The sequence below is a fragment of the Solea solea genome, chromosome 12 (assembly GCF_958295425.1).
Source record: "Solea solea chromosome 12, fSolSol10.1, whole genome shotgun sequence".
Lineage (NCBI taxonomy): Eukaryota > Metazoa > Chordata > Actinopteri > Pleuronectiformes > Soleidae > Solea > Solea solea.
Window position 1 is genome coordinate 1,150,904 of NC_081145.1, and position 25,759 is coordinate 1,176,662.

The window sequence follows — 25,759 nt, forward strand, 5'->3', positions numbered from 1 at the left end:
ATGTGTTCTGTGTTTGCCCTCCCTTATTTGTCCTCGATGTGAAAATGAAATAAGTCACAGGGCCTCACACTCTCACTCAGCTCCAGTCTCCAAGACTCTGCTCTTCCCATTTCATCTCATCAGTCCCCCTTTAACTCAGAGAGACACCGAACAGACAAAGCTTCTGTTCACTTCAAATTAAATGTCATTTAAAATCATTAAACATCATTAAACAAGCAGATATAGACATTGAAAACCTGCAGATATTAGTGGTATATTTCTGGTTTGGTAACTGACTGTTACTCATCACGGTTTAAAAAGAAAAAAAGGATAAAGAACATTGTACACGCATGTACATGCACAGGTGGACATCACTTGTATCCCACATACAAGTGTTTCCTTATTTCTTATTGTGATCTGTGAACAAAACAAAACAAGAAATCATCCCAAATCTTTACAAATGTGTTGTATGTAAGTTTTTCTACGGCTGGTTGGTCTGTGAACACACTTCCATGATAGTGCAAGTTTACGTTTAGCTTCAAGAAGACACAATACCACCATCTTCTTACTGCTATGGCTCAGCGTACAGCTCGCTGGGAAACACCTGAAAATACAAAGCTTGGGACAAAGAGGAAGTTGTTCCTTATTAAAAATGGACACCATTGTAATCCCCTCTTTCTTGAATGAGGGTGCATTCCCAGAGGCAGTGAAACAGACATTTGACACAAGTAGCCGGTGTATTGGGGTAAATGTGACGCAATGATTCTGGAGTAAAGTATGTTCTAATCAGCAGTGATGCCACTAACGCATTACTGTGGTCTGACTACTTTTTTTCAGTAACGAGTAGTCTAACGCGTTACTATTTCCAAACCAGTAATCAGATTAAAGTTACTTTTCCAAGTCACCGTGCGTTACTATTTTTGTCATTTCCCTTAGTAAAAACACAAAACATTTGCTTTCTTCTTGAGTCTCGGGATGACGTAGGCTACGCGCGACAAATCACGTTTCCGCATGAGGAGGTAAACTCACGTGTAGACACAAACGTAAACAATGGCGGGAGGTGAGAGAACTGCGTTTTACAGCCATTATTTTGAGTACGTGTCAGCAAAAGATGGCACATAAAGTGTAGTAATGAGAAGTCCCACAAGGTGGCGCAATGGGTGCGTAGAACCAGAATACACACATAGAGGAAGTGAGGGTTGTTGATGCTCGGTGCCTCGTGTGATGTGTACATGTGTACCCTGCCTGCATCTCTCCAGTTAAATAAAGTAAACCAGTTAACACTGAGATACCATGACTCCAGTGTGAGTTACTACATAAATGGCGACGAGGATGAAGTTTTTTTCAGTGGATTGCCTCGTGGGAAAGTGCACAAATGCGTATGTTGAACTGCTTAGTGGCTGCAACAGAAATAAGCAGACAGAATGGTGGTGGCTATGGTCAGAAGTACTGCTCCGTTCGATAACCGGACTCAAACGTGGAAGGAGTATTGTGAGATTCTCCAACATTTTTTTGTGGCTAACAAGTTAACGGATGCTGGCCAACAGAAAGGTATTTTGCTCAGTTTGGTGGGCAGTCAGTCACTTACGGTCTAATGAGGAATCTGGTCAGCCCCGCTAAACCGGGTGACAAGTCATTCGATAAGCTTGTGAAGCTGCTAAAAGACCATTCCATCTTCGTCACTCCCAAAGAGAACCTCAACATCTTCATCTCTGCTGCCTCCAGCTCTGCTTCCTGTCTTTTCCTCAGTGCCACTGTCTCTAGACCATACAGCATCGCTGGTCTCACCACTGTCTTGTATATCTTTCCTTTCATTCTGGCTGATACTCTTTTATCACACATTACCCCTGACACTTTTCTCCACCCATTCCAACCAGCTTGGACACGTTTCTTCATCTCTTTTCCACAATCTCCACTGCTCTGGACTGTTGACCCTAAATACTTCAAATCCTCCACCTTCTTTATCTCCACTCCCTGTAGCCTCATGGTTCCACTTGGGTTCCTCTCATTCATACACATATATTCTGTCTTGCTGCGACTAACCTTCATTCCTCTCCTTTCTAGAGCATATCTCCACCTCTCAAGCTTTTCCTCCACCTGGTCTCTGCTCTCACCACTGATCACAATGTCATCTGCAAACATCATAGTCCATGGAGATTCCTGTCTAACCTCATCTGTCAGTCTGTCCATCACCACCACCAACAAGAAGGGACTCAGAGCCGAACCCTGATGTAGTCCCACCTCCACCTTGAACTTCTCTGTCACACCTACAGCACACCTCACCGCTGTCTCACAGTTGGCATACATGTCCTGCACCAGTCTAACATACTTCTCTGCCACTCCAGACTTCCTCAAACAGTACCATAGTTCCTCTCTCTTTTTCTAGATCTACAAAGGCACAATGCAGCTCCCTCTGACCTTCTCTGTATTTCTCTACCAGCAAAATACTGCTGGTAGAGAAATACTGCATCTGTAGTACTCTTTCTAGTTTCTGTTGCTCACAAATGTTGACTTCTGCTCTCAGTCTAGTTTCCACTACTCTTTCCCATAACTTCATTGTATGGCTGTATGTATGGCATACTTCAACTATGGTTGTCATGAGGTGTTTTACATATTTTATTGACTCAAACCTTTAAAAAAACAAGGCCACACATTTTAGTGTGTCATATTCATCCCCTCTATTCATTACATTACATTACATGTCATTTAGCAGACGCTTTTATCCAAAGCGACTTACAATAAGTGCGTTTAAACATTTGGGTACAAATAAGAGCTAGAAGTAAGTAAGAGCTTCAAGTAAGCCAAACTATGAAGTGCTAGTCATAAGTGCGATGTATAAGTTTGTTTGTTTTTTTGGTTTTTTTTGTCGTCGTCGTCTTAGTCAAGGTAGAGTCGGAAGAAATGTGTTTTTAGTCAGCGGCGGAAGATGTGGAGGCTTTCCGCTGTCCGGATGTTGATGGGGAGCTCGTTCCACCATTTGGGAGCTAGGACAGTGAACAGTGAGTTTTGCTGATGCTGATGCAGAGCGGAGTGGGCGGGCTGGGGTGTAGGTTTTGATCATGTCCTGGATGTAGGCTGGACCGGATCCGTTTGTAGCATGGAACGCAAGCACTAGAGTCTTGAAGCGAGCAGCTACAGGAAGCCAGTGAAGGGAGAGGAGGAGCGGTGAAGTGTAGGAGAATTTTGGTAAGTTGAAGACCAGTCGAGCTGCTGCATTCAGGGTGAGTTGCAGAGGTCGTATGGCACACGCAGGGATACCAGCCAGGAGGGAGTTGCAGTAATCCAAGCGTGAGATGACAAGAGCCTGGACTAGAACCTGTGCCGCCTTCTGGGTTAGAAGAGGCCGTATCCTTGTGATGTTGTACAACATGTATCTGCAAGATCGAGCTGTTGCAGCAATGTTGGCAGTGAGGGAGAGATGGTCATCAAGTGTCACACCCAGGTTCCTTGCGGTATGAGAAGGAGTTACCACAGAGTTGTCGAGGGTGATGGTCAGGTCTGTGGTGGGAGAGCCCTTTCCTGGGAGAAAAAGAAACTCAGTCTTGTCAAGATTGAGTTTCAGGGGATGGTCAGACATCCACTGAGAGATTTTGGTCAGACAAGCAGAGATCCGTTCTGCTACATGTGTGTCGGAGCTGGGAAAAGAGAGAATGAGTTGGGTGTCTTCGGCGTAGCTGTGATAGGAAAAACCATGAGAGAGAATAACAGAACCAAGAGAGTTGGTGTATAGAGAGAAGAGGAGAGGGCCCAAGACAGAACCCTGAGGGACCCCAGTGGCTAGAGGACAGGATTCAGACACGGATCCTCTCCAGGTTACTCTGTATGTTCGGTTTTGAAGATAGGACGAGAGTAGGGTAAGTGCAGAGCCTGAGACACCTAGTTCTTGAAGGGAGGAAGTAAGGATCTGGTGGTTAACTGTGTCAAACGCTGCAGAAAGGTCCAAGAGGATGAGCACAGAGGAGAGAGAGGCAGCCCTGGCAGTGTGGAGTTGCCCAGTGACAGCAAGAAGTGCCGTTTCGGTCAAGTGACCTGCTTTAAAACCTGACTGAAGAGGATCAAGAAGGTTGTTCCGGTGAAGGTAGGAGGAGAGTTGATTAAAGATAGCACGCTCCAGAGTTTTGGAGAGAAAAGGAAGAAGAGAGACAGGTCTGTAGTTATTTACTTCAGACGGGTCAAGGGTGGGTTTTTTAAGGAGGGGGGTCACTCTGGCCTCTTTAAGAGAGTCCGGAAAGCAACCAGATGATAGAGATGTGTTAATGAGGTGGGTGAGGAAAGGAAGAAGATCAGAAGCAATTGACTGAAGAAGGTGAGAAGGGATAGGGTCAAGGGGGCAGGAGGTGGGGCGTGCAGAGTTTATTAGGGAAAGAACTTGATCATGAGATAGAGGGGTGAAAGAGGATAGAGAAGAGCTGAATTTGTGGTTGGTAGAGTGGTGAGATCAGGAGGTGGGGTTGAGAAAGAAGAGCGAATGTCATCCACTTTTTTTGTGAAGTAGTTGACAAAGTGAATTGGTAGAAGGGAGGAGGGAGGAGGGGGAGTGGGGGGTCAAGGAGGTTAGAGAAGATCGAGAAACGTTTTTTGGGGTTAGAGAAAGAGGATTGAATTTTAGTCTGATAGAAAGATTGTTTGGCTGCAGAGATAGAGGCAGTGAAGGTGGAGAGAAGAGAGTGATAGGAAAGCAGGTCGTCAGGGAGTTTTGATTTCCTCCGTTTCCTTTCTGCTGCCCGTATCGTGGCTCTCTCAGTACGCACTGAGTCCGACAACCACGGGGCTGGGGAGGACTTACGAACCCGCCGTGAAGTAAGAGGACAGAGAGAGTCAAGAGAGGAGGACAGAGTAGAGAGGAAGGTGTCTGTGGCAGAGTTGGGATGCATGAGGGAGAAGGAGTCAGCTGAAGGAAGTGTTGATAGAACAGTTGAGGAGAGAGAGGAGGGAGAGAGAGAGCGAATGTTACGACAGACAAGTGGAATATCTGATGAGATGAGATCATCAGATTGGGAGAGTGGGAGAGAGTAGGAAATGAAGAAATGATCAGAGACATGAAGTGGAGTTACCTTGAGGTCGGAGGTGGAGCAGTTTCTGGTGAAGATGAGGTCAAGGTGGTTGCCAGCTTTGTGAGTTGGTGGAGAAGGAGCAAGTGAGAGAGAAAGAGACGAAAGTAGAAGAAGTAGATCAGATGACTTCTCTGACTGGATGTTGAAGTCACCAAGAAGAACAAGTGGTGGGCCATTTTCTGGGATGTTTGAGAGGAGGACATCTAGTTCCTCCAAGAAGTGTCCCAATGGGCCTGGTGGACGGTAGATGACAACAATGATTGGTTGACTTGGTGAGTTACAGTTACAGCATGAAATTCAAACGACTGTGAAGAGAAGTGTGACAGTGGGTAAAGAGTGAAAGTCCAGTTGGGGTTGATGAGCAGACCTGTCCCACCACCTCTTCCAGTGGATCTGGGTGTGTGGGAGAAGGAGTGGGCGGAGGAGAGAGCTGCAGGGGTGGCTGTGTTGGAGGGTGTTATCCAAGTCTCAGTGAGAGCAAGGAAGTCCAGGCATTGCTCAGTAGCAAAGCCGGAGATGAACTCAGTCTTGCGGGTAGCTGACTGGCAGTTCCATAGGCCCCCTGCAACAAGGTGTTGGATGTGTGTGGAGCGGGTGGGATAGATAAGTGAGGACAGGTTACGGAGATGCTGTGAGTGATTGTGAGGTTTGTAATATCTATGAGAGGAAACATGAACAGGAATGGAAAAAGTGCACATATGTGAAAGGTAGGAAACAATTGCAACAATTGACAGGTACTTAGCCTCATTAGCCTCCCTGTTAGACTCCGGTTTAGACTCCTTTGTCTTTCTGAGACTCCAGTTTAGACTCCTGAGTCTTCGTCTTCCTGAGTGTGCCGCTGAAGCTGCCGCTTCAAAGTGAGTGCTGATTTTTAAAGACACCTGATTAGGTGATGATTGGTTGCAGCTGTGTGGCCACTCCCTGATTAGGGGCTGATTGGTTACAGCTGTGGTGGCCACTCCCCTGTAGCCAGTGAAACTTCACACCTGGTGATGGTGATGGCTCAATAGAAACTATGTCAAAACAGCAACAATAACAACTTTCTCTTTGACCTAGCAGACAAAATATCAACAACAAACTTTCACCTTCACTAAACAGACAAGTCAAAAGTCAAGCAATCCAGTTAGATACAATAGCAATTAATGAAATAGCAACCAAATAAGAAAGACCTACAGAAGTGATGCTTAGCTTAATTCTAGTGGTCCGATGAGATACCCAGATAGTCCAAATGCACACTCAGAACAACATTCAGAAGGTTTGCATAATTTAACCACTTGTGTGTATTCAGCATATGTATCATTACCTCTATTAACCTCATTAACCTCTGTAAATTGGACTTGATATGAAATCTTAGTTTGATCACTGATTGACAATGAATGTGTTTTTAATCTTCAAAACTAAAGACAAAGTGTCTATTTACACCCGGGTGTGAGCACTTACAAGTAAGAATTAGTAAGAATACACATATTTGCTCCCTTCACTCTATGGACCGCATAAATAGACATCAATTGAAAAATGACTCAATCTGACCAGCAGGTGTCGCACTGTATCTGAACGTAAATATCTACAGGTGTGAAATGGTCAGTAAATCAAAATAAATAACACATTGTCATTTTGTGATGCTTAGGAGATGACAGCAGCGTTAGGCCAGAAGGACATGCAGGTTTAAATCTTTAAACAATTATTAAAGGGTTTTTAAAAAAGGTTTTAAAGTTGTCAGCCGTCTGTGGGGCCCTCAGGTGTTCCACAGTCGAGGAGCAGAGGAGCAGAAGGCTCGGTCTCCAAGTGTGCGGGTTTTAGTCCTGGGGGTGAGAAGTCTGTAACTGTTGGTGGAGCGTAGCGAGCGTGCTGAGAAGATCTTGAAGGTACTGTGGGGCGTTACCGTGGATGCATTGGAATGTGAGGAGGGAGACTTTATATCTCTTCATCTCCTGAGCCAACGTGACGTCACAGAGAAAACAAGTCCAGCAAGAACTCACCCTGAAGCTGATTTAAAGAGCCAAACACTGACAGGCACAGTTCAGGTATGTACGTTTGTAAACCACTCACTCTCCCACACCAAAGCCCAGAGAGAAAACCAGTGATTTTAACATCACACACACACACACACACACACACAGGAGTTGCTGATCCTCTGCTGCCTCCATCACTAAGTTCTAATGTCTGATTTTGTCACTTCAGTGTTTGAAATCCTTTGTTGAGATTGACGTCAGTGACACAAAGTGACCACACGGGGCAGCAGAGGACCAGCAGCTCCTGTGTCCCCGTCAGCTAAAATCACTGATTTTCTCTCTGGGCTTTGGTGTGGGAGAGTGAGTGGTTTACAAACTTCAGTTTCCTGTTGGAAACGTCTGTCTGACAGTGAGATAAAGACGTGGACATGTGGCGTAGAAGGCGTAGATTTAAAGTGACGTAGATGAGCCGATCAGATTTTAATTCAGTCATAACAAAACTCATAACCACACTTCCTAAAACCTGAACTTTGTTTTATTTAGATTCCACTTCAGTGACACTCTTTACATTTTGTTTTTTACAAAGACTAACGTAAACATGACTCATCAGAAACAGTCAGAACGCTGGAACTCTGGCACACTTTTGTTTTAACCCGTTGAGCCCACAGTGACGTGACCTCGACCGGGGTCAGAGGTCACCGGCTCCTGCTTTGGAAGCAGATATTTGACGGCCCAGTGCAGCAAAGACTCGGACACCGTGAAGCCACTGAAGTCCTGCAGGTTCTGTCCGGTCATCTGGTACGTGTAGGAGAACGGTCTGCCACTGCTGTGCATGCTGGGAGTTGTCCTCCACATGCTGCTCACACTTTGGCCGTTTCTGTGGCTGCTGCCGTCTTCTGAGCCTGCCTGCGTGTCAAAGAGCCAAGATGGCGGCTCCACGCTGGTCTGAGCTTCAGCTGCAGCCTCGCTTCTCTTCCTCTTCGCCTTTCTGTGTGTGGTCTCCTTCTCACACGTCTCCTGGTCTGAAGCAGAAGGCTTGTGTTTGCCTGCAGGGGGCGACACCTCCGCGGGTTCCGGTGGACTCACGAAAGGCAACGCCAAAGAAGCAGGCGTGGAGACGGCGCCGGTGGAATGTGGTGGTTTCAGGTGCGGCGGGAAGTCGCTAAAGTCTGTGCTCTGCGCTGACGTCGGCTGGGATTCCTTGGTGATGTGGACAGGAAGCCGAGTGCCGGTTGCTGTGACGGCGTGACCGGGTCTGGATTTAGCTTCAGCATTTGTTGTCGTGGCGTCTGGTGATGCCTCAGAGGAGGAGGATGTGCACGGTGGGGGGAAAATGTCCCAGGGGTTTGACAAAAGCGTGACATCGCTCTCAATCACGTGCCGCGTCACGTCGTCCACAGGAAGAGGCGGGATCTCGTCTGCACCGCAGAGTCTCTCTGCAGCTGCCGGTGCAGGTATTCGCCGCGCTGCGTCATCTACGGACAGCGGCGCGGGTTCTGGACTTGAATGTGTGCGTGTGTCCATGGTGTGCGACGACGTCCGCGGCTGCCGAGCTCCGTCCTCTGGGATGAGGAGATACTTCACGGGGACAGTGAAGCGCTCCGCTCCTTTAAATCTGAGCCTGTCCACGTCCCAGCCCGTGGCGGCGAGAGTCAGCAGTGGCGCGTACGAGGAGGTGGAGGGCTGCGGGCTCACAGAGCCCCCACCTGCCGCCGCCAGCCTGTCCCGCACGTCGTCCAGCACGGCCTGGACACAGTCGTGCTGCCACTCGCCGAGCAGCTCGGACAGATCAAACCCACACTGACTCCTCTGAGATTCTGGCTCCGCCTCCTCACTCAGTAGCGCCCGCCACGTCTCGCAGATCTTCAGCCGCACAGAGGACGCGGTCGTGCAGCACGGCGTGTTGTCTCTGACCGGACCGGCGGCGGTCGTGGCGAGCTCTCCCACCGAGAGGAAGAAGCGGCACCTGGTCTGTTCGGACGCCATGTGGAACCGGAGCTGGTAGTCGTGGATGCACGCGGTGGCGTTGAGGAGGCTGGCTAAACACTCACGGTCCTCCTGCTCCTGCAGACGCTCCCAGGCCGCTGCGGTGAGGACGGCGGGGATCTGGAGGAAACCGTCCGACAGGAAGAGGAGCCCAGTGAGGCCGTCAGAGTTCTGAGCCTGAGACTGAGACATCTCACCCACACCGACGACGTGAGCCTTCAGCCGCCCGCCCCTCCCCTCCTCCTCCTCCTCCCGGCTGCTGTAGCTCAGGATCAGCTTCTCTATCCATGGAGACAACTGGTTTCGAGGAGGTCGGGGCATGATTGAAGTCCTGAACCGTGTCTCCACTAAACCGCCACAACATCTGCTCACCAGCTGCAGAGCAAATCAAGCACATCATACAAAGAGTTTATGCTTCTTTACTGTATTCACCTGTTTTGTGGGAGCATTTAAATTGGACTAAGATTTTATAGTTTGAATTGTCAAATATTTTGATGATTTTTTTTAAAAACAAATTATTCAAAACCAGTTTGAGTGATTTTTCAGCTTCTTAAATGTGAATATTTTCTACTTTCTATCATTTTTCAGCTTCTTAAATGTGAATATTTTCTACTTTTTGTCATTTTTCAGCTTCTTAAATGTGAATATTTTCTACATTCTTTCATTTTTCAGCTTCTTAAATGTGAATATTTTCTACATTCTTTCATTTTTAGCTTCTTAAATGTGAATATTTTCTACTTTCTGTCATTTTACAGCTTCTTAAATGTGAATATTTTCTACTTTCTGTCATTTTTGTGCTTCTTAAATTTGAATATTTTCTACTTTCTGTCATTTTTCAGCTTCTTAAATGTGAATATTTTCTACTTTGTAATTTTTCAGCTTATCAAATGTGAATATTTTCTACTTTCTGTCATTTTTCAGCTAATTAAATGTGAATATTTTCTACTTTCTGTCATTTTTCAGCTTCTTAAATGTGAATATTTTTTACTTTCTGTCATTTTTCAGCTTCTTAAATGTGAATATTTTCTACTTTCTGTCATTTTTCAGCTAATTAAATGTGAATATTTTCTACTTTCTGTCATTTTTCAGCGTCTTAAATGTGAATATTTTCTACTTTTTGTCATTTTTCAGCTTCTTAAATGTGAATATTTTCTACTTTCTATCATTTTTCAGCTTCTTAAATGTGAATATTTTCTACTTTTTGTCATTTTTCAGCTTCTTAAATGTGAATATTTTCTACTTTCTATCATTTTTCAGCTTCTTAAATGTGAATATTTTCTACTTTCTGTCATTTTTCAGCTTCTTAAATGTGAATATTTTTTAATTTCTGTAATTTTTCAGCTTCTTAAATGTGAATATTTTCTACTTTCTATCATTTTTCAGCTTCTTAAATGTGAATATTTTCTACTTTCTATCATTTTTCAGCTTCTTAAATGTGAATATTTTCTACTTTCTATCATATTTCAGCTTCTTAAATGTGAATAACTTCTACTTTTTGTCATTTTTCAGCTTCTTAAATGTGAATATTTTCTACTTTCTGTCATTTTTCAGCTTAAATGTGAATATTTTCTACTTTCTGTCATTTTTCAGCTTCTTAGATGTGAATATTTTCTACATTCTTTCATTTTTAGCTTCTTAAATGTGAATATTTTCTACTTTCTGTCATTTTACAGCTTCTTAAATGTGAATATTTTCTACTTTCTGTCATTTTTGTGCTTCTTAAATTTGAATATTTTCTTTGCTCCATAAAACAAAATAAATCATTCAAACTGAATCATTTTGTTTGTGGACAAAAACAAGACATTAGAGAACATTTCTACATCACTATAAATAAGTTGATTAAACCTGTTAAATTAAGAGAATAAATCACATGCCATAAATGATCAGAGATATTAAATGCATAATTATGGCTGTAACTTACGATTCAATTTATAATCAAATCATTTGTCCACTATTTTCTGGGTTAAAATGACAGAAACTAGAAAATATTCACATTTAAGAAGCTGAAAAATCACAGAAACTGGTTTTAGTTATTATTAGAACAACACACACCAATTAATCGATCGTCCACCAACCAAACAACTCATGGACTAATCCAGAAAGTTGATAACTGTAGCCTTAGACCTTACAGTTTTTGTTTGTGGTCCATGTTTACGGTGGTGAATAAAAATATCGACTCCACTATAGCGGGCAACTGCAGCGTTACTGATTTACACGTACTTAACGTAGACATTAAACTTTACACGTATTCAACGTAGACATTAAACTTTACACGTACTCAACGTAGACATCAAACTTTACACGTACTTTTTAAACTAGTTTATCTTGAACTTCTTACCTTTGAATAAAGCTCAGGAAACCGAGACCATGTTGACGTTTACTCACAGTTATGGCGGCGGCAGTTTTAAGTTAAAGTCAACTAGAGAAAACAACGACACGAGGAAGTTGGGTCTTCAAAATAAAAGTCGCCACATTCACTATATTATTGCACGTGCATCTCAACGAGTCGCTCACTCGCGATAAGTCACGGCAACGGTGCACGTAGGTGACTGTCTTACCGGAAGTACCGTTCGGCGGGATTCTCGTTGGCTTGTTCCCGCTCACAGTTTGATTTTTCGGGCTATATTCCGCTTTGCTTAGCCGTCGTCTCTTACATTCACTCAGAAAAGTCGAACAAGAACACGTTTTCTTCTCACGCGAGCTTTATTTTGTGACTTTGTTCGCGCACAGGTGGCTCCTAAAAGTATTGGAACACTGTTTACAGGGGACACCGTTTCCGTGTTGCCGGTGAGGCGTTCAAGTACCATCTGAATTCTGTAACGTAAAAATAATAAGAGGCGTGTAAAGTTGTTGCCTTTGTTATTGCATGAGTGTTGGCGTCACAATGGTGTCTTCTGTGAATGTACTCGTTTTTTTGTACATTGTTTTATATATTAATTGTGTTGATTTTATTCCCGGACGACACGAGCGTTTATACATTTAAAACACGCGCCAGTGAACGCAGCACGAATACATGTCTTCGCTCCGTGTTACATTCACGCCTCGAGTGATTCACGTCTCTAAAGACGAGGAAACGCCGCCCGAACGTGTCTGATTTGACACGATTTGTAAAGGCAGTCTCACGGTAAGAGCCCTTTAACTTGACATTTTAAATAAGCAAACAAAAAAACCGCTGCGAGTGCTTGTAAACACGGACATGTCACTCTCGCACTCCCCGTTCGTGTTCGACAGTGGTTAAGTTAAAAACGGCCTATTAATGCGAACTCCTTCGTTTGCAACCGCCTCGCTACCAGCTCGGTATCTACGCCAGCAGCGGTATCTACGCCAGCAGCGGCACCAGTTCATACTCACAAACATGTTCAGTTCAAGGTGGCTGATTCTCACCAGAACCATTGCAGGCTAGCCAAACATGTAGCTAACAAACCAGCTTTTTACGCGTCATCTCTTGTCGAAATAAATGCTTATGTTGTCATTTGTTGAAGCGGAATTGAATTGAAGCGTGACTAACTAAAACGTGTGTTATCTCTAGCCCAGGTTTGTTGGTGAGCAGTAGATCCTAAAAGTGACACCTTTTTAAAGGGGGTTCGGTTTTCGGTGTTGTATGTGTACAGGAGGGGACGAGTGCTTTTCGGGCTGACATGCCCGATTCTGGATCCAAGTTTTCAGACCCTCAGCATTCACAGAGACTGCTCCAGGTTCTTCGCACCTTCTGGCAGGAGCAGAGTTTCCACGATGCCCTGCTGGTGGTCGATGGGGAGGAGCTTCCTGTCCAGAAAAACATCCTGGCTGCTGCGAGCCCTTACATCAGGTCAGGACATCAACCACTGACCATCAGTGATCATTTACCCTGGTATTTTAGGAGCACATGGTTAAATCACTGCCCTGTGAAAGCGAGCATGGGTGTGTCCACTTTCTGCTGGAATCACAGAAGAGCTGCCAGAGTTTCCATTTTTGATTTCTTCCCGTCAGGACCAAGCTGAACTACAACCCTCCAAAGGAAGACGGGTCTACATACAGGATCGAGTTGCAGGGCGTCTCCATGGACACCATGAAACAAATCCTCGACTTCATCTTCAGTGGTGAAGTGAGTGTGGAGAGTTTTTGTTTGTTGTGTTTTTTAAAAAAAAGGGCAGAACACAACATGTTTAGGTGCAAGGTGTGGTCAGAACAAGTTATTGTTTCCTGCCCATTGTGTACCACAGGGCTCTGTGTTAGGCCCTCTATTATTTACCAATTAGATAATCTCAATCTCAGATGGAATGTGTTGGATGCTATTTTTATTTTTTATGCAGATGTTACATAATGCTGTGTACAGGCGGCTGAAATCTGACAAAAGGCTCTGTGTGTGACACACAACATGCTACACAACTGCATTTCAAACTTGCTCTTAAAGGGGATAGTTCATGTGATGCAAGGAAAAAAAGAGTTTAGCCACTTTACTAAACGTTCACCAATAAAATCTATGTCTGCTTAAGTCTATGATGCTTTAATAATGCTTTATCCAGCTGTCAGACATTATAACCTTATAACATTATAAGACTATTATAACATGAAAGTGACCTTTGTAAACCGCTCACACTCCCACACCAAAGCCCATAGTGATGGAGGCAGCAGTGGATCAACAACTCCTGTGTACTGTGATGTTAAAATCACTTTTTCAATGGACTTTGGTGTGGGAGAGTGAGTGGTTTACAAACGTCTGTCTCACAGTGAGTTTAAGACGTGAACGTGTTCTTACGGCTGACACTTCAGAACCTCATACAACCACAGCAGAACTAACCCTTTCATCTCAACGGGACTTTCCTGTTTAAATAAAAGTTGTGTGTGTGTGCTCCCTTCACCCACAGATCACTCTGAGTGAAGACACCATCCAGGACATGGTGCAGGCGTCTGACCTGCTCCTCATGACCGACCTCAAGCTGCTGTGTTGTCAGTTCTTAGAGAGCTGCATCACTGCAGAGAACTGCCTCGGCATCCGCCTCTTCTCCCTCCACTACTGCCTGTACCACGTCCACTATGCCGCCACGGAGTTCCTGCAGACGCACTTTCGCGACGTGGCGCTCACAGAGGAGTTCAGGGAGCTTCCGCCGGAGCGGCTCTGCGAGGTGCTCGCCATGGAGAAGCTGAACGTGGGCAACGAGAAGTACGTGCTGGAGGCTGTGGTGCGGTGGTTGGCACATGACCCACAGGACCGTAAGGTGAGTGGCCATGATGATGTAAAGTTAAAATGTTTGTTTGTTGTATGATGATTTAAAAAAGAGCTTCAAGCTCAAACATGAGCATTGTTCCATGTGTTTGCAGGTGCACCTGAAGGAAGTGATGTCAGCTGTTTGGCTGCAGGGCCTGGACGCCAGCTACCTGAGAGAGCAGGTACTCCACCTGCGACATTAAACCTGTGGTAATCATCGTTGTTAAAGAGAAAATCCACCTAATGATGTTTGCTGGAAAAGCAACGCGTTCACGTCTTTATCTCACTGTGAGACTGAAGTTTGTAAACCACTCACTCCGACACACCAAAAAAAATGATTTTTACATCACAGCACACTGGAGTTGTTGATCCACTGCTGCCTCGTGTGGTCACTTTGTGTCACTGAGTACGGTGGCCTGGAAGTGCAAAAACCAGTGTTACAAAACTTGAAACAAATTTACAAAATGCAAAACACTTTTCCAAATCCTGAAACAGATTTACAAAAGCCACAGTTCTTACAGAAAGGGAATGTCCCAATTGTTGTGCGTGATCCAGAAATGATACCGTGAGTGCTCAGTTGTGACTTGTGTGTGTGTCGTAGGAATGGATACTTGTGACTGAGTGAGGTTTTGTCATGAATGTATTATTAAGAACTGGATAGAGCTCTGCTCATTCCTATGGAGTTGCTCACACAGCGTATATGTCGAAAAGTTCAAGTAGGTCTCGCTGCAGAGTCATGATCATATTATTGAGCTCGCCAGACCATGTGACCAACGCGTAATGCATTCTGGGGGTAAAGGCAAAATGCCGGTAGTCCGGCTGTTTACCTCTTTGTTTAGCTGCTGGAACAATAACAACGTGTTAAAAGTAGATTTATAACTCCAGATTATTTCACTCTAATTCATGTGTTCATCACATTTATCAGTAACTTTATGAAAAGATAGTGTTCATAAAGTTACTGACGTACATCGGAACAAAGGATTTTTAATGCAGAATTTTACAAAATAAGACATTAGAACTTAGTGATGGATCAACAACTCGTGTATGTGTGTGTTGTTAAAATCACTGGTTTCTCTATGAGGTCTCACAGTGAGATAAAGACGTTGTAGACTTCTTGGTGAGCCTTTTGTTAAACGTCTAAAATTGTCCTGTGATGCCTGAGCTGGCAGCTGTCATTCAAACAACTACCACACTTAAAAAAAGAAAAAAAAAAAAAAAGTCTCTTTTTTTTAAAAATCAACAGTTGCAAGTAACAGTGGGTACAGAAAGTATTCACAGTATTTGTAGATGTTTTTCCTCATACATGTACACACAGCACATCATTTTGACACAGAAACACAGAATTGTAGAAGTTTTTGCAAATTTATTGAAGAACAATAACTGAAACATCATATGGTCATAAGTATTCAGAGCCTTTGCTCAGTATTGAGTAGAAGCACAGTTTTGAGCTAATACAGTCATGAGTCTTGTTGGGAATGATGCAACAAGTGTTTCACACCTGGATTTGAGGATCCTCTCCAGGTCTGTCAGGTTGATGGACAGCCATTTTCAGGTCTCTCCAGAGATGCTCAACTCAAGAGTCACAGAGTTGTTCCTAAACCACTCCTTTGTCGCTTTAGCTGTGTGCTTAGAGTCATGGTCTTGTTGAAAGGTGAAGTGTCGGCCCAGTCTGAGGTCCTGAGCACTCTGGAAAAGGTTTTCATCCAGGTAATCTCTGTACTTGGCCACATTCATCTTACCTTCAATTACATTGTCCTGTCCCTGCAGCTGAAAAACACTCACAGCATGATGCTGCCACCGCCGTGCTTCACTGTTGGGGTTGTATTGTGCATGCAGGTGATGAGCAGTGCCTGGTTTTCTCCACACATTCCACTTAGAATTAAACCCAAAAAGTTCAATTTTGGTCTCATCAGACCAGAGAAACTTATTTCTCATAGTCTGAGAGTCCTTCATGTGTTTTTTGGCAAACTCTCTATGAAAGCCCGCCGTTCATGTGTCGTGCACTGAGGAGAGGGTTTTCTAGAACTTTCTCCCATCTCCTCAGTGCATCTCTGGAGCTCAGCCACAGTGATCTTTGGGTTCCTCTTTACCTCTCTCACCAAGGTTCCACTCCCCCCATTGCTCAGTTTTGTCGGATGGCCAGATCTAGGAAGAGTTCTGGTTGTTCCAAACTTCTTCCATTTAAGGATTGTGGAGGCTACTGTGCTCTTAGGAACCTTAAGTGCAGCAGAAGTTCTGTAGAAACCTTGGCCTGATCTGTGTCTTGCCACAATTCTGTCTCTTCGGGTAGTTCCTTCGGGTAGTTCCTTCAACCTCATGATTCTCATTTGCTTTGACGTGCACTGTGAGCTGTAAGGTCTGATATAGACAGGTGTGTGCCTTTCCTAATCAATCCAATTCATTTAATTAAACACAGCTGGTGTACTCCAATAAAGGTGTAGAACCATCTCAAGGATGATCAGAAGAAATGGACAGCGCCTGTCACAGCAGGGGTCTGAATACTTATGGCCATGTCATGTTTCAGTTTTTGTTCTTTAATACATTTGCAAACATTTCTACAATTCTGTTATTTTGTGTCAAAATGATGTGCTGTGTGTACATGAATGAGGGAATGAGGGAGTGAAAAATTTAAGGTGGTCTGAATACTTTCCGTAACCACTGTATATATATATATATACAGAAATAGTTGCGTGTGAGTGAGTGGAGGAAACAGCCACTGTGGCCACTCTCACTCGGTGTGTGTTGCTTGATATCCCATCAGGCCATGGGGGAGCCACTGATGAGGGAGGTGATCAGAGAGCACTGTCAGCCGGGGGCGGCGGACGGTCAGCTGCAGGGCCGAGCTCTGCTCGACGCCTTCAAACCCCGAGGATACTCTGAGTGTATCGTTCTCGCCGGAGGAGAAGATCGCAAGTGAGTCGGCCATGTTAGTTCCATGAACTATAAATATAATATGTATTTATGTAAAGAGGTGGACTCCTGTCAGAATCCTGTCGAGAAGAATTTTCGACGATACCAGCTGTCAGTCACACTGGTGTCCCGCCATATGTGTCGTATTTTATCACCTATTTCCCTTTAACACTTTAACACCTAAGCCTCAAAAAGGCCAGGAAAGTGCTTTGTGACCATTATTCCAGAATAACTTTCAACATCTGGCAGTTATTTACAGTCTACTGCATGTGAAAATAGTGTATTAAATATTCAAAATGAAGAAAAACAAAAGGTTTATTGAGAAAAGGAAACACTAGATTTAGTTAAATTTAAAATTTGAACAGTATAAAACACATTTGCAATAGCATTTGTTTGAGTATTTGGCTCAATGTGCAAAAACAGCCCAAAAAATGGAAATTATGCACACTCTTTCCTCTCTGGTGACAAAGACGCTGGTTTGCCGGCTGGTTTGTTGCTTTGATGTGCGACTTCTCAGCTCTCAGAAACTGTTGGAATTTTTCCGATAGCACAAACCGTCGCTTAATTACGGCGACGCACAGTGCTAAAGTGTGTTAAAGGGCTAAAGTGTGCACGTCATTCTGAACATCATGGGACATTTGTCCGCCCTGTTGGAACGGCGGTGTGTCTACTTCCTGTTGCCGCTAATGACCACGGACATGACAAATTCCATCAGAATGACCTGTACTTTTAATTTTATGGAGAAAGATAAATGTGCTGTTTATTTACCGTGTTTCTGTCCCATCGCGTCGCAGAACCAGGAAGCCGACCGCGGTGACGCGCTGCATGTGTCCGCTCTACGACGTCAGCAGACAGAACTGGATCGAGCTGCAGCCCATGAACGTCGCCCGCGTCGGTCACGGCGTGGTCGCCGCAGGTCAGTGCTGAGGATTCTTTTTAGTCGTCCGTCCTGAGGCATTCAAAGCACAACTTCCTGGTTGGTGTCAGTGGAAAACCAGCCTTGTAAAATCAGGGCCACCGTCCTGGAGTCCTCAGAATCTTGCGAAATCTCAGGTCTTGCGAGAAAAACTAATTGCTCATGGTTTCCATGGTCCTTGAAATCCTTGAAAAAAAGAGAAACTCCAAGCCCTAGAAAAAAAAAAATGTCATGGGTCCTTGAAATCCTTGAAAGTTTGTAAATTTGTAAAAAAAAAAAAAAAAAGGGGAAAACTCCAAGCCCTAGAATTTTTTTTCATGGATCCTTAAAATCCTTGAAAGTTTGTAAATTAAAAAAAACAACAAAATACATTCCAAGCCCTGGAAAGTTTTTCCTTGTGGGTCCTTGAAATCCTTGAAAGTTTGTAAATTAAAAAAAAAAAATTCCAAGCCCTGGAAAGTTTTTCCTTGTGGTTCCTTGAAATCCTTGAAAGTTTGTAAATAAAAAAACAAACAAAAAAAAAACTCCAAGCCCTGGAAAGAGATAAAAAAAATGAACTGAGCATATGGTCAATGATCACTTCCTGTTGTGTTAGAGGGTTTCCTGTTTGTGGTGGGCGGAGCTGACGGACATCACGTGGTTATGGACAGTGGAGAGAAATATGACCCGGACTGGAACACGTGGAGCCCCATCGCCCCCATGCTTCAGGTGAGCTCTTGGCTTCATCTCCTCCTCCTCTATAAATATAGACACAGACTTTTTTCTTTTTCTTCGGAGAAGTGGTCAAACTTGTGGCTCGTGGGTCAAACAGTTGATTTCATGCGACTGACCTCTGGATATCAGGTTATGATGACTTTTTTCTGTATGGTTTTTTTTTTTTCTCTCGAAAATAACAAATACATTTTAGATCATGAATACACTTTCATTATTTATTTAAACCCACTAATCACAATTTTCTTATTCCAATATAAAGACAAATACTCATACCTGAGAGAGTGAGTGGTTTACAAACTACAGTTTCATTTTCCCCTGCTGCTGAGAGCCTGCATGAAGCAGGTCAGTTTAAGTCTATGATATCGTCTTTATCTCACTGTGAGACAGACTTTTCCAACAGGAAAGTGAAGTTTGTAAACCACTCACTCTCCCACACCAAACCCCATAGAGAAAACCAGTGATTTTAACATCACACACACAGGAGTTGTTGATCCACTGCTGCCTCCATCATTAAGTAGAATGTCTTGTTTTGTCACTTCGGCTTCTTAAGTCCTATGTTCAGATTGACCTCAGTGACACAAAGTGACCACACGAGGCAGCAGCAGACCAGCAGCTCCTGTGTCCCCGTCAGCTAAAATCACTGATTTTCTCTATGGGGTTTGGTGTGGGAGAGTGAGTGGTTTACAAACTTCCTGTTGGAAAAGTCTGTCTAACAGTGAAGATGTCTTGTCATTGTAGTTTTTATGCGTAATTTAAAATCTATAGAAACATTTTTTCTTTGCGTCGTGAACACATCTGTAGAATTATAATAATTGTATTTACAGTCACGATTTTAAGTTTGAATTTGGATCATCCCTACCAGGGCTGGGCAATAATTCAATGAGTTATTAAGTAATAAATTAGTTTTCTCTGAAAGTAGAACAGTAGTCTCGGTGAGACACAGCACGTGTGAAATGTCTCTGTTTTCTGTCCGTAAATACGTTTCTTTAAAAGTCACAGTTAACTTTGTCTTTTCTCTCTCACTTGCGAACAGAACTCAGTTTTCAGTTATTCACATCGTCCAAATTGCTGTAAAACATTAATAGTTGTGAATTTCTCTGTGAGATGAATAAAGTATCTATCTATCTACAAACCTTGTTTTAAAAAAGCTCTGCTGCAGCCATGTTTACAGTGTTGCCTTGGTATTTGACTGTATCGCCACTGGAGCTGCAACTAACAATTATTTACATAATCGATTAATCTGTTGATTATTTTCTCAATGAATCGCTTGGTCCATAAAATATCAGAAAACCTAAAAAAAAAAGTTGATCATTGTTCGTCAAACCTGGAAATGATGATGTTCTCAAATGTCTTGTTTTGTCCACAAACCAAAATGATTGACTTTCAATGATTTCTTTGTTATCCAGAGCAAAGAAATGAAGAAAATATTCACATTTAAGAAGCTTAAACAATCAGAAATCTTGTTTTAATCATGAAAAAAGCTTCAAACCGATTAACCGATTATCAAAATAGTTGTTGATTAATTTAGATTTAGATTAATAATCGATTAATCGTTTCAGCTCTAATCGCCACTAGATGTCAGCATAGCTGCAGCGACACTTACCGCCCGAGGTGAAGATTTGAAACAAAGTTCCAGTCATTTCACAGCAAACTGTGGCTCACTTTATATGAGGTCAGAGAGGCTTGATTTGTCCCGCAGGGAGATTTCTGTTAGAATATGAATAACATGGAATATTCCACCTGCACAAATACACATAAAAGGAAGGAATATATTCAAATGTAGACAGGAATCCATATTGTCAGTAAACTAATGTATTTAATAATGGTTGTTTACATTTCACGCGCTCAGGCTCGTCAGAACATGGGCGTGGTGGAGCTGGACGGTCTCATCTATGTTCTCGGGGGAGAGAGTGACCACATGGAGCTGACCACTGTGGAAGTGTTCGACCCTCACTGCAATATGTGGAAGACGCAGACGAGTATGACCATGATCCGCAAGGTGACCACACACACACACACACACACACACACACACACACACACACACACACACACACTATGTCACATGCAAAGAGAACACAGAAAATACTGATTTTAGCCACTGCACAGAGGACTCGGCTCATAAAGGCTACGTCAGTCTACGACGTCTTAAAGAATACATTCACGTCTTTATCTTCACTGTGGTTTGTAAACCACTCACTCTCCCACACCAAACCTCATAGAGAAAAGAATGGAAGTGAAACGAGCTGAGTCTGTCCTCGTGTGTCTCCTCCTCTGTCAGGTCGGCTGCTACGCCTCCATGAACAAGAAGATCTACGCCATCGGTGGAGGCTCCTACGGGAAACTCTTTGACTCTGTTGAATGCTTTGACCCCAAGACACAGCAGTGGACCGGCCTCTGTCCACTGAAGGAGAGAAGGTACACGATCGTCTGAGTCATGTCATTGTCTGAGTCATGTCATCGTCTGAGTCATGTTATGTTATCAGCTGAGTCATGTTATCGTCTGAGTCATGTTATGTTATCAGCTCAGTCATGTCATCGTCTGAGTCATGTTATGTTATCGTCTGAGTCATGTCATCGTCTGAGTCATGTTATGTTATCGTCTGAGTCATGTCATCGTCTGAGTCATGTAATCCTCTGAGTCATGTCATCGTCTGAGTCATTTTATGTTATCGTCTGAGTCATGTTATTATCTGAGTCATGTTATCTTCTGAGTCACCATTTTGTGAGACCTACACTTAAACAAAATGCAATTGATAAACCCTGCCGCCTATTGTCAGCCCTCTGGCCAGTCATCACATGGTCTCATATTTGATAACGTATTTTTTTTATTTTACTGTCCATGGTCAGGTTTGGTTCAGTGGCCTGTGGCGTCGGCAAGGAGCTCTACGTGTTTGGCGGCGTCAGAAGCCAAGAGTCGGAAAACCCCGAGCAGCGACAGATGATGACGTGCAAATCTGAGTTCTACCTCGACGACATGAGAAGGTCCGTTTGAAACTACTGCATCTGACAGATGTTTTAAAAGTGTAAAACTGTACGAGGCAGCGGGACAGTCAGTGTTGACTGCACTATAAGCGCCCCCCAGCCTAAGACGTGTAGGGTCTGTAGAGTCTCGACAGATAAGATTTGTGCCGGCTTATATGTTAAGAACATGTTCACATCTTTATCTCACTGTGAGACAGACTTGTCCAACTTTGTAAACCACTCACTCTCCCACACCAAAATCCATAGAGAAAATCAGTGATTTTAGCATCACACACACACAGGAGTTCAAATGTCTTATTTTGACAATTTGGTTTTTGAAATATTTAATTTAGACTTAACTCAGTGACACAAAGTGACCACATGAGGCAGCAGAGGACCAGCAGCTAAAATCACTGATTTTCTCTATGAGGTTTGGTGTGGGAGAGTGAGTGGTTAACAAACTTCAGGCGCCTGTTGGAAAAGTCTGTCTCACAGTGAGATAAAGACGTGTTCTTAAGATAAATTGTAGACTTAAACTGACGTGGAGTTTATTAACTGAAAATCTTTTTTCAAGTAAACTGATGAAAGTACAGATTATTATACAGGACATGAGTGAAGAAGATTTCAAACAATTTGTTAAAATATTGTAACGTGAGAAATGTGCTTTGTTTATTTATTTCCTGTGTGGGCGTGACGAGTTCAGGTGGATGTTCCTCGATGACCAGAGCTTGTGTATCCAGACCAGCTCATCCTTCGTATATGGTGCTGTGCCCATCGGGGCTGCCATCTATGTCGTTGGAGACCTGGACACAGGTCAGTAAAACAAAACAAAAAAAGCCGCCTAATGCTGTGTTCACACCGGACACAACGCAAATGTGTTGCACGACAAGTTAACATACAACGTCATTGCACAGACACAATATTCACGCCGACTGGGCCAAGAAGCACAACTGGTGTGCAGCGAATCACGTCTGACACCTTATGAAAATGTCCTCACTCCCTAAAAATGTCCTCACTTAATTGAAACATCCTTGCTTCTTAAAAATGTCCTCACCTTATGAAAATGTCCTCACTTAGTTGAATTGTCCTCACTTCCTAAACATTTCCTTGCCTTATGAAAATGTCCTCACTCTCTGGAAATGTCCTCACTTCCTATAAATGTCCTCACCTTATGAAAATGTCCTCACTTCTTAAAAATGTCCTCACTCTCTGGAAACGTCTTCAATTCCTAAAAATGTCCTCACCTTATGGAAATGTCCTCACTTCCTAAAAATGTCCTCACCGTATGACAAAGTCCTCACTTCCTAAAAATGTCCTCACTCTGGAAACGTCTTAAATTTCTAAAAATGTCCTCACCTTATGAAAATGTCCTCCCTTCCTATAAGTGTCCTCACTTAATTGAAATGTCCTTGCTTCTTAAAAATGTCCTCGCCTTAAGAAATGTTCTCACTCTCTGAAAATGTTCTCACTCATTTGACCCCAACTTCCTAAAAATCTCCTTGCCTTATGAAAATGTCCTCACTCTCTGGAAATGTCCTCACTTCCTATAAATGTCCTAGCCTTATGAAAATGTCCTCACTTCCTAAAAACATCCACACTTTATGACAATGTCCACACTTTCTAAAAACATCCTCACTTTCTAAAAACGTCCTCACTTCCTAAAAACGTCCACACTTTCTAAAAGCGTCCACACTTTAATACAATGTCCACAGTTTGTGGAAACGTCCTCACTTCCTAAAAATGTCCTCACCGTATGACAAAGTCCTCACTTCCTAAAAATGTCCTCACTCTCTGGAAACGTCTTTAATTTCTAAAAATGTCCTCACCTTATGGAAATGTCCTCACTTCCTAAAAATGTCCTCACCGTATGACAAAGTCCTCACTTCCTAAAAATGTCCTCACTCTCTGGAAACGTCTTAAATTTCTAAAAATGTCCTCACCTTATGAAAATGTCCTCACTTCCTATAAGTGTCCTCACTTAATTGAAATGTCCTTGCTTCTTAAAAATGTCCTCGCCTTATGAAATGTTCTCACTCTCTGAAAATGTCCTCACTCATTTGACCCCTACTTCCTAAAAATCTCCTTGCCTTATGAAAATGTCCTCACTCTCTGAAAATTTCCTCACTTCCTATAAATGTCCTCACTTCCTATAAATGTCCTCACTTTATGAAAATGTCCTCACTTCTTAAAAATGTCCTCACTCTCTGGAAACGTCTTCAATTCCTAAAAATGTCATCACCTTATGGAAATGTCCTCACTTCCTAAAAATGTCCTCACCGTATGACAAAGTCCTCACTTCCTAAAAATGTCCTCACTCTCTGGAAACGTCTTCAATTTCTAAAAATGTCCTCACCTTATGAAAATGTCCTCGCCTTATGAAATGTTCTCACTCTCTGAAAATGTCCTCACTCAATTGAATTGTCCTCACTTCCTTAAAATCTCCTTGCCTTATGAAAATGTCCTCACTCTCTGGAAATGTCCTCACTTCCTATAAATGTCCTAGCCTTATGAAAATGTCCTCACTTCCTGAAAAACATCCACACTTTATGACAATGTCCACACTTTCTAAAAACATCCTCACTTTATGACAATGTCCACACTTTCTAAAAACATCCTCACTTTCTAAAAACGTCCTCACTTTCTAAAAGCGTCCACACTTTAATACAATGTCCACAGTTTGTGGAAACGTAGCTCACTTCCTATAGAAAGGTGCTGACATGACAGTCTCCTCCTCTGTTGTTGGTGCAGGCGCGAGCTTCGACTACATCCGTGAGTTCCGCCGCAGCACGGGGACTTGGCACCGCACCAGACCCATGCTAACCAGCGACCTCTCCAAAACGGGCTGCGCCGCCCTGCGCATCGCCAACTGTCGGCTGTTCCGCCTGCAGCTGAGCCAGGGAATGTTCCGGATCAGAGTGTGACGCTGCCCCTCCCTCTGCATGTGTGCAATTAGATTTGTGTCACTGTTTTGAAAACGGCACGTTTTTAAGAAGCAAACAACACAGAAATGAACCACACGATCAAAAATACACAAATGGCAAAAAAACAAAATGGATTAAATTGCTCAAAATATTCTATATTATTTGTTTGAAAACACTTTTTGTTTGCAATGATCAGAATTGTGTTTGCTCCGACTCTTTTGTGTTTGCGCTCCCACACTTGTTCTTTGTGGTTTTGTTTGATTCTGACCGTGGGCGGGGCTTAGGAAGCTGCCTGCTGATTGGCTCTATTGGCATATTTTATTTGCTGGTTGTGTGTTTTTGATCGTGTTGTTTGCAGTTTTGACTCAAATCTAACTCTGTAAACTGGCACGTCGCCTTCATGCTGCTCGTCTTTTGCACACCGTCCTCGCTCCCTCTCGTCAGGCACTGATGATTCCGTGGATGGAAACACATTTTTTTAAATGGTATTTTATGACGATCATGTGGTGATGGATTCAAACTCTTGATAAATGAGCCGCCACGTGTTCACCGTCTGGTTGAGACTATGTTTTTTAGCTTTGTCTCTACTTTCTTTTTGTTTAGACTTTTTTTTATTTTTTTGGTTAAGACCTGGTTTTAAGGTTAGACTTGGGTTTAGGTTAAGGTTAGAGGAAGGTGCTGGGGAGTGGGTAATGTCAATGTGTCCTCACTAAGACATAAAAACAAGAGTGTGTGTTTGTGTGTGTGTGAGACACGAGAGACCAAATGTTTGTGTGAGTGAATGAAAAAATAGAAATTCACTCAACGTCAGCTGAGGAGGTGGAGTCTCTGTCCTGAGGACAGGTGTCTCTGTGGGACAGACATGTGGAGTCTCTGTCCTTCGTCTCTGCTCGTACCATCATCGTCATCAGTAAATACTACAGTCAGTGTTTGAGCTGTCCTCACATGTTAGCATCACATGACCCACACGGTCGTGTGTGTGTGTGTGTGTGTATCACAGTGTTTGTGTGTGTATGTCACTGTGTGTGTGACACAGTGTGTGTTTGAGGAAGTTTTGTCAGATTGTGTTGTTTGTCTGTGTCAAAGTAATAAAAACAAACAAAGAGAAACTCACCTCATCTCCAGCTACTTCCTGTGTGCAGTTTTCAACAACACAACCATGTGTGGGATCGTCC

General features: G+C 43.3%; 2 protein-coding genes across 5 annotated transcripts; one reads left to right on the forward strand and one right to left on the reverse strand.

Annotated features, from left to right (window-relative positions):
• Nucleotides 1-7,502: 7,502 nt before the first annotated feature.
• On the reverse strand, nucleotides 7,503-11,645 carry acd (ACD shelterin complex subunit and telomerase recruitment factor). 3 transcript variants are annotated; one of them, XM_058645119.1, is made up of 3 exons: nucleotides 11,530-11,645; nucleotides 11,310-11,390; nucleotides 7,503-9,346 (listed from the first exon to the last, which is right to left on the reverse strand). In XM_058645119.1, exon 3 carries the CDS (start codon nucleotides 9,290-9,292, stop codon nucleotides 7,634-7,636), a length of 1,659 nt encoding a protein of 552 aa, XP_058501102.1. In that variant the 5' UTR covers nucleotides 9,293-9,346; nucleotides 11,310-11,390; nucleotides 11,530-11,645; the 3' UTR covers nucleotides 7,503-7,633. The 3 variants fall into 3 exon arrangements, with proteins under 3 accessions (XP_058501102.1, XP_058501103.1, XP_058501101.1); XM_058645120.1 differs by lacking the exon at nucleotides 11,310-11,390; XM_058645118.1 differs by lacking the exon at nucleotides 11,530-11,645 and having other exon boundaries at nucleotides 11,310-11,493.
• gan (gigaxonin) lies at nucleotides 11,644-25,697 on the forward strand. 2 transcript variants are annotated; one of them, XM_058645117.1, is made up of 13 exons: nucleotides 11,644-11,758; nucleotides 12,583-12,779; nucleotides 12,941-13,055; nucleotides 13,819-14,169; nucleotides 14,273-14,341; nucleotides 16,921-17,072; nucleotides 17,864-17,985; nucleotides 18,581-18,693; nucleotides 20,549-20,698; nucleotides 20,981-21,117; nucleotides 21,550-21,684; nucleotides 22,367-22,476; nucleotides 24,412-25,697. In XM_058645117.1, exons 2-13 carry the CDS (start codon nucleotides 12,610-12,612, stop codon nucleotides 24,582-24,584), a joined length of 1,797 nt encoding a protein of 598 aa, XP_058501100.1. In that variant the 5' UTR covers nucleotides 11,644-11,758; nucleotides 12,583-12,609; the 3' UTR covers nucleotides 24,585-25,697. The 2 variants fall into 2 exon arrangements, with proteins under 2 accessions (XP_058501100.1, XP_058501099.1); XM_058645116.1 differs by lacking the exon at nucleotides 11,644-11,758 and adding an exon at nucleotides 11,819-12,095.
• Nucleotides 25,698-25,759: the final 62 nt, after the last annotated feature.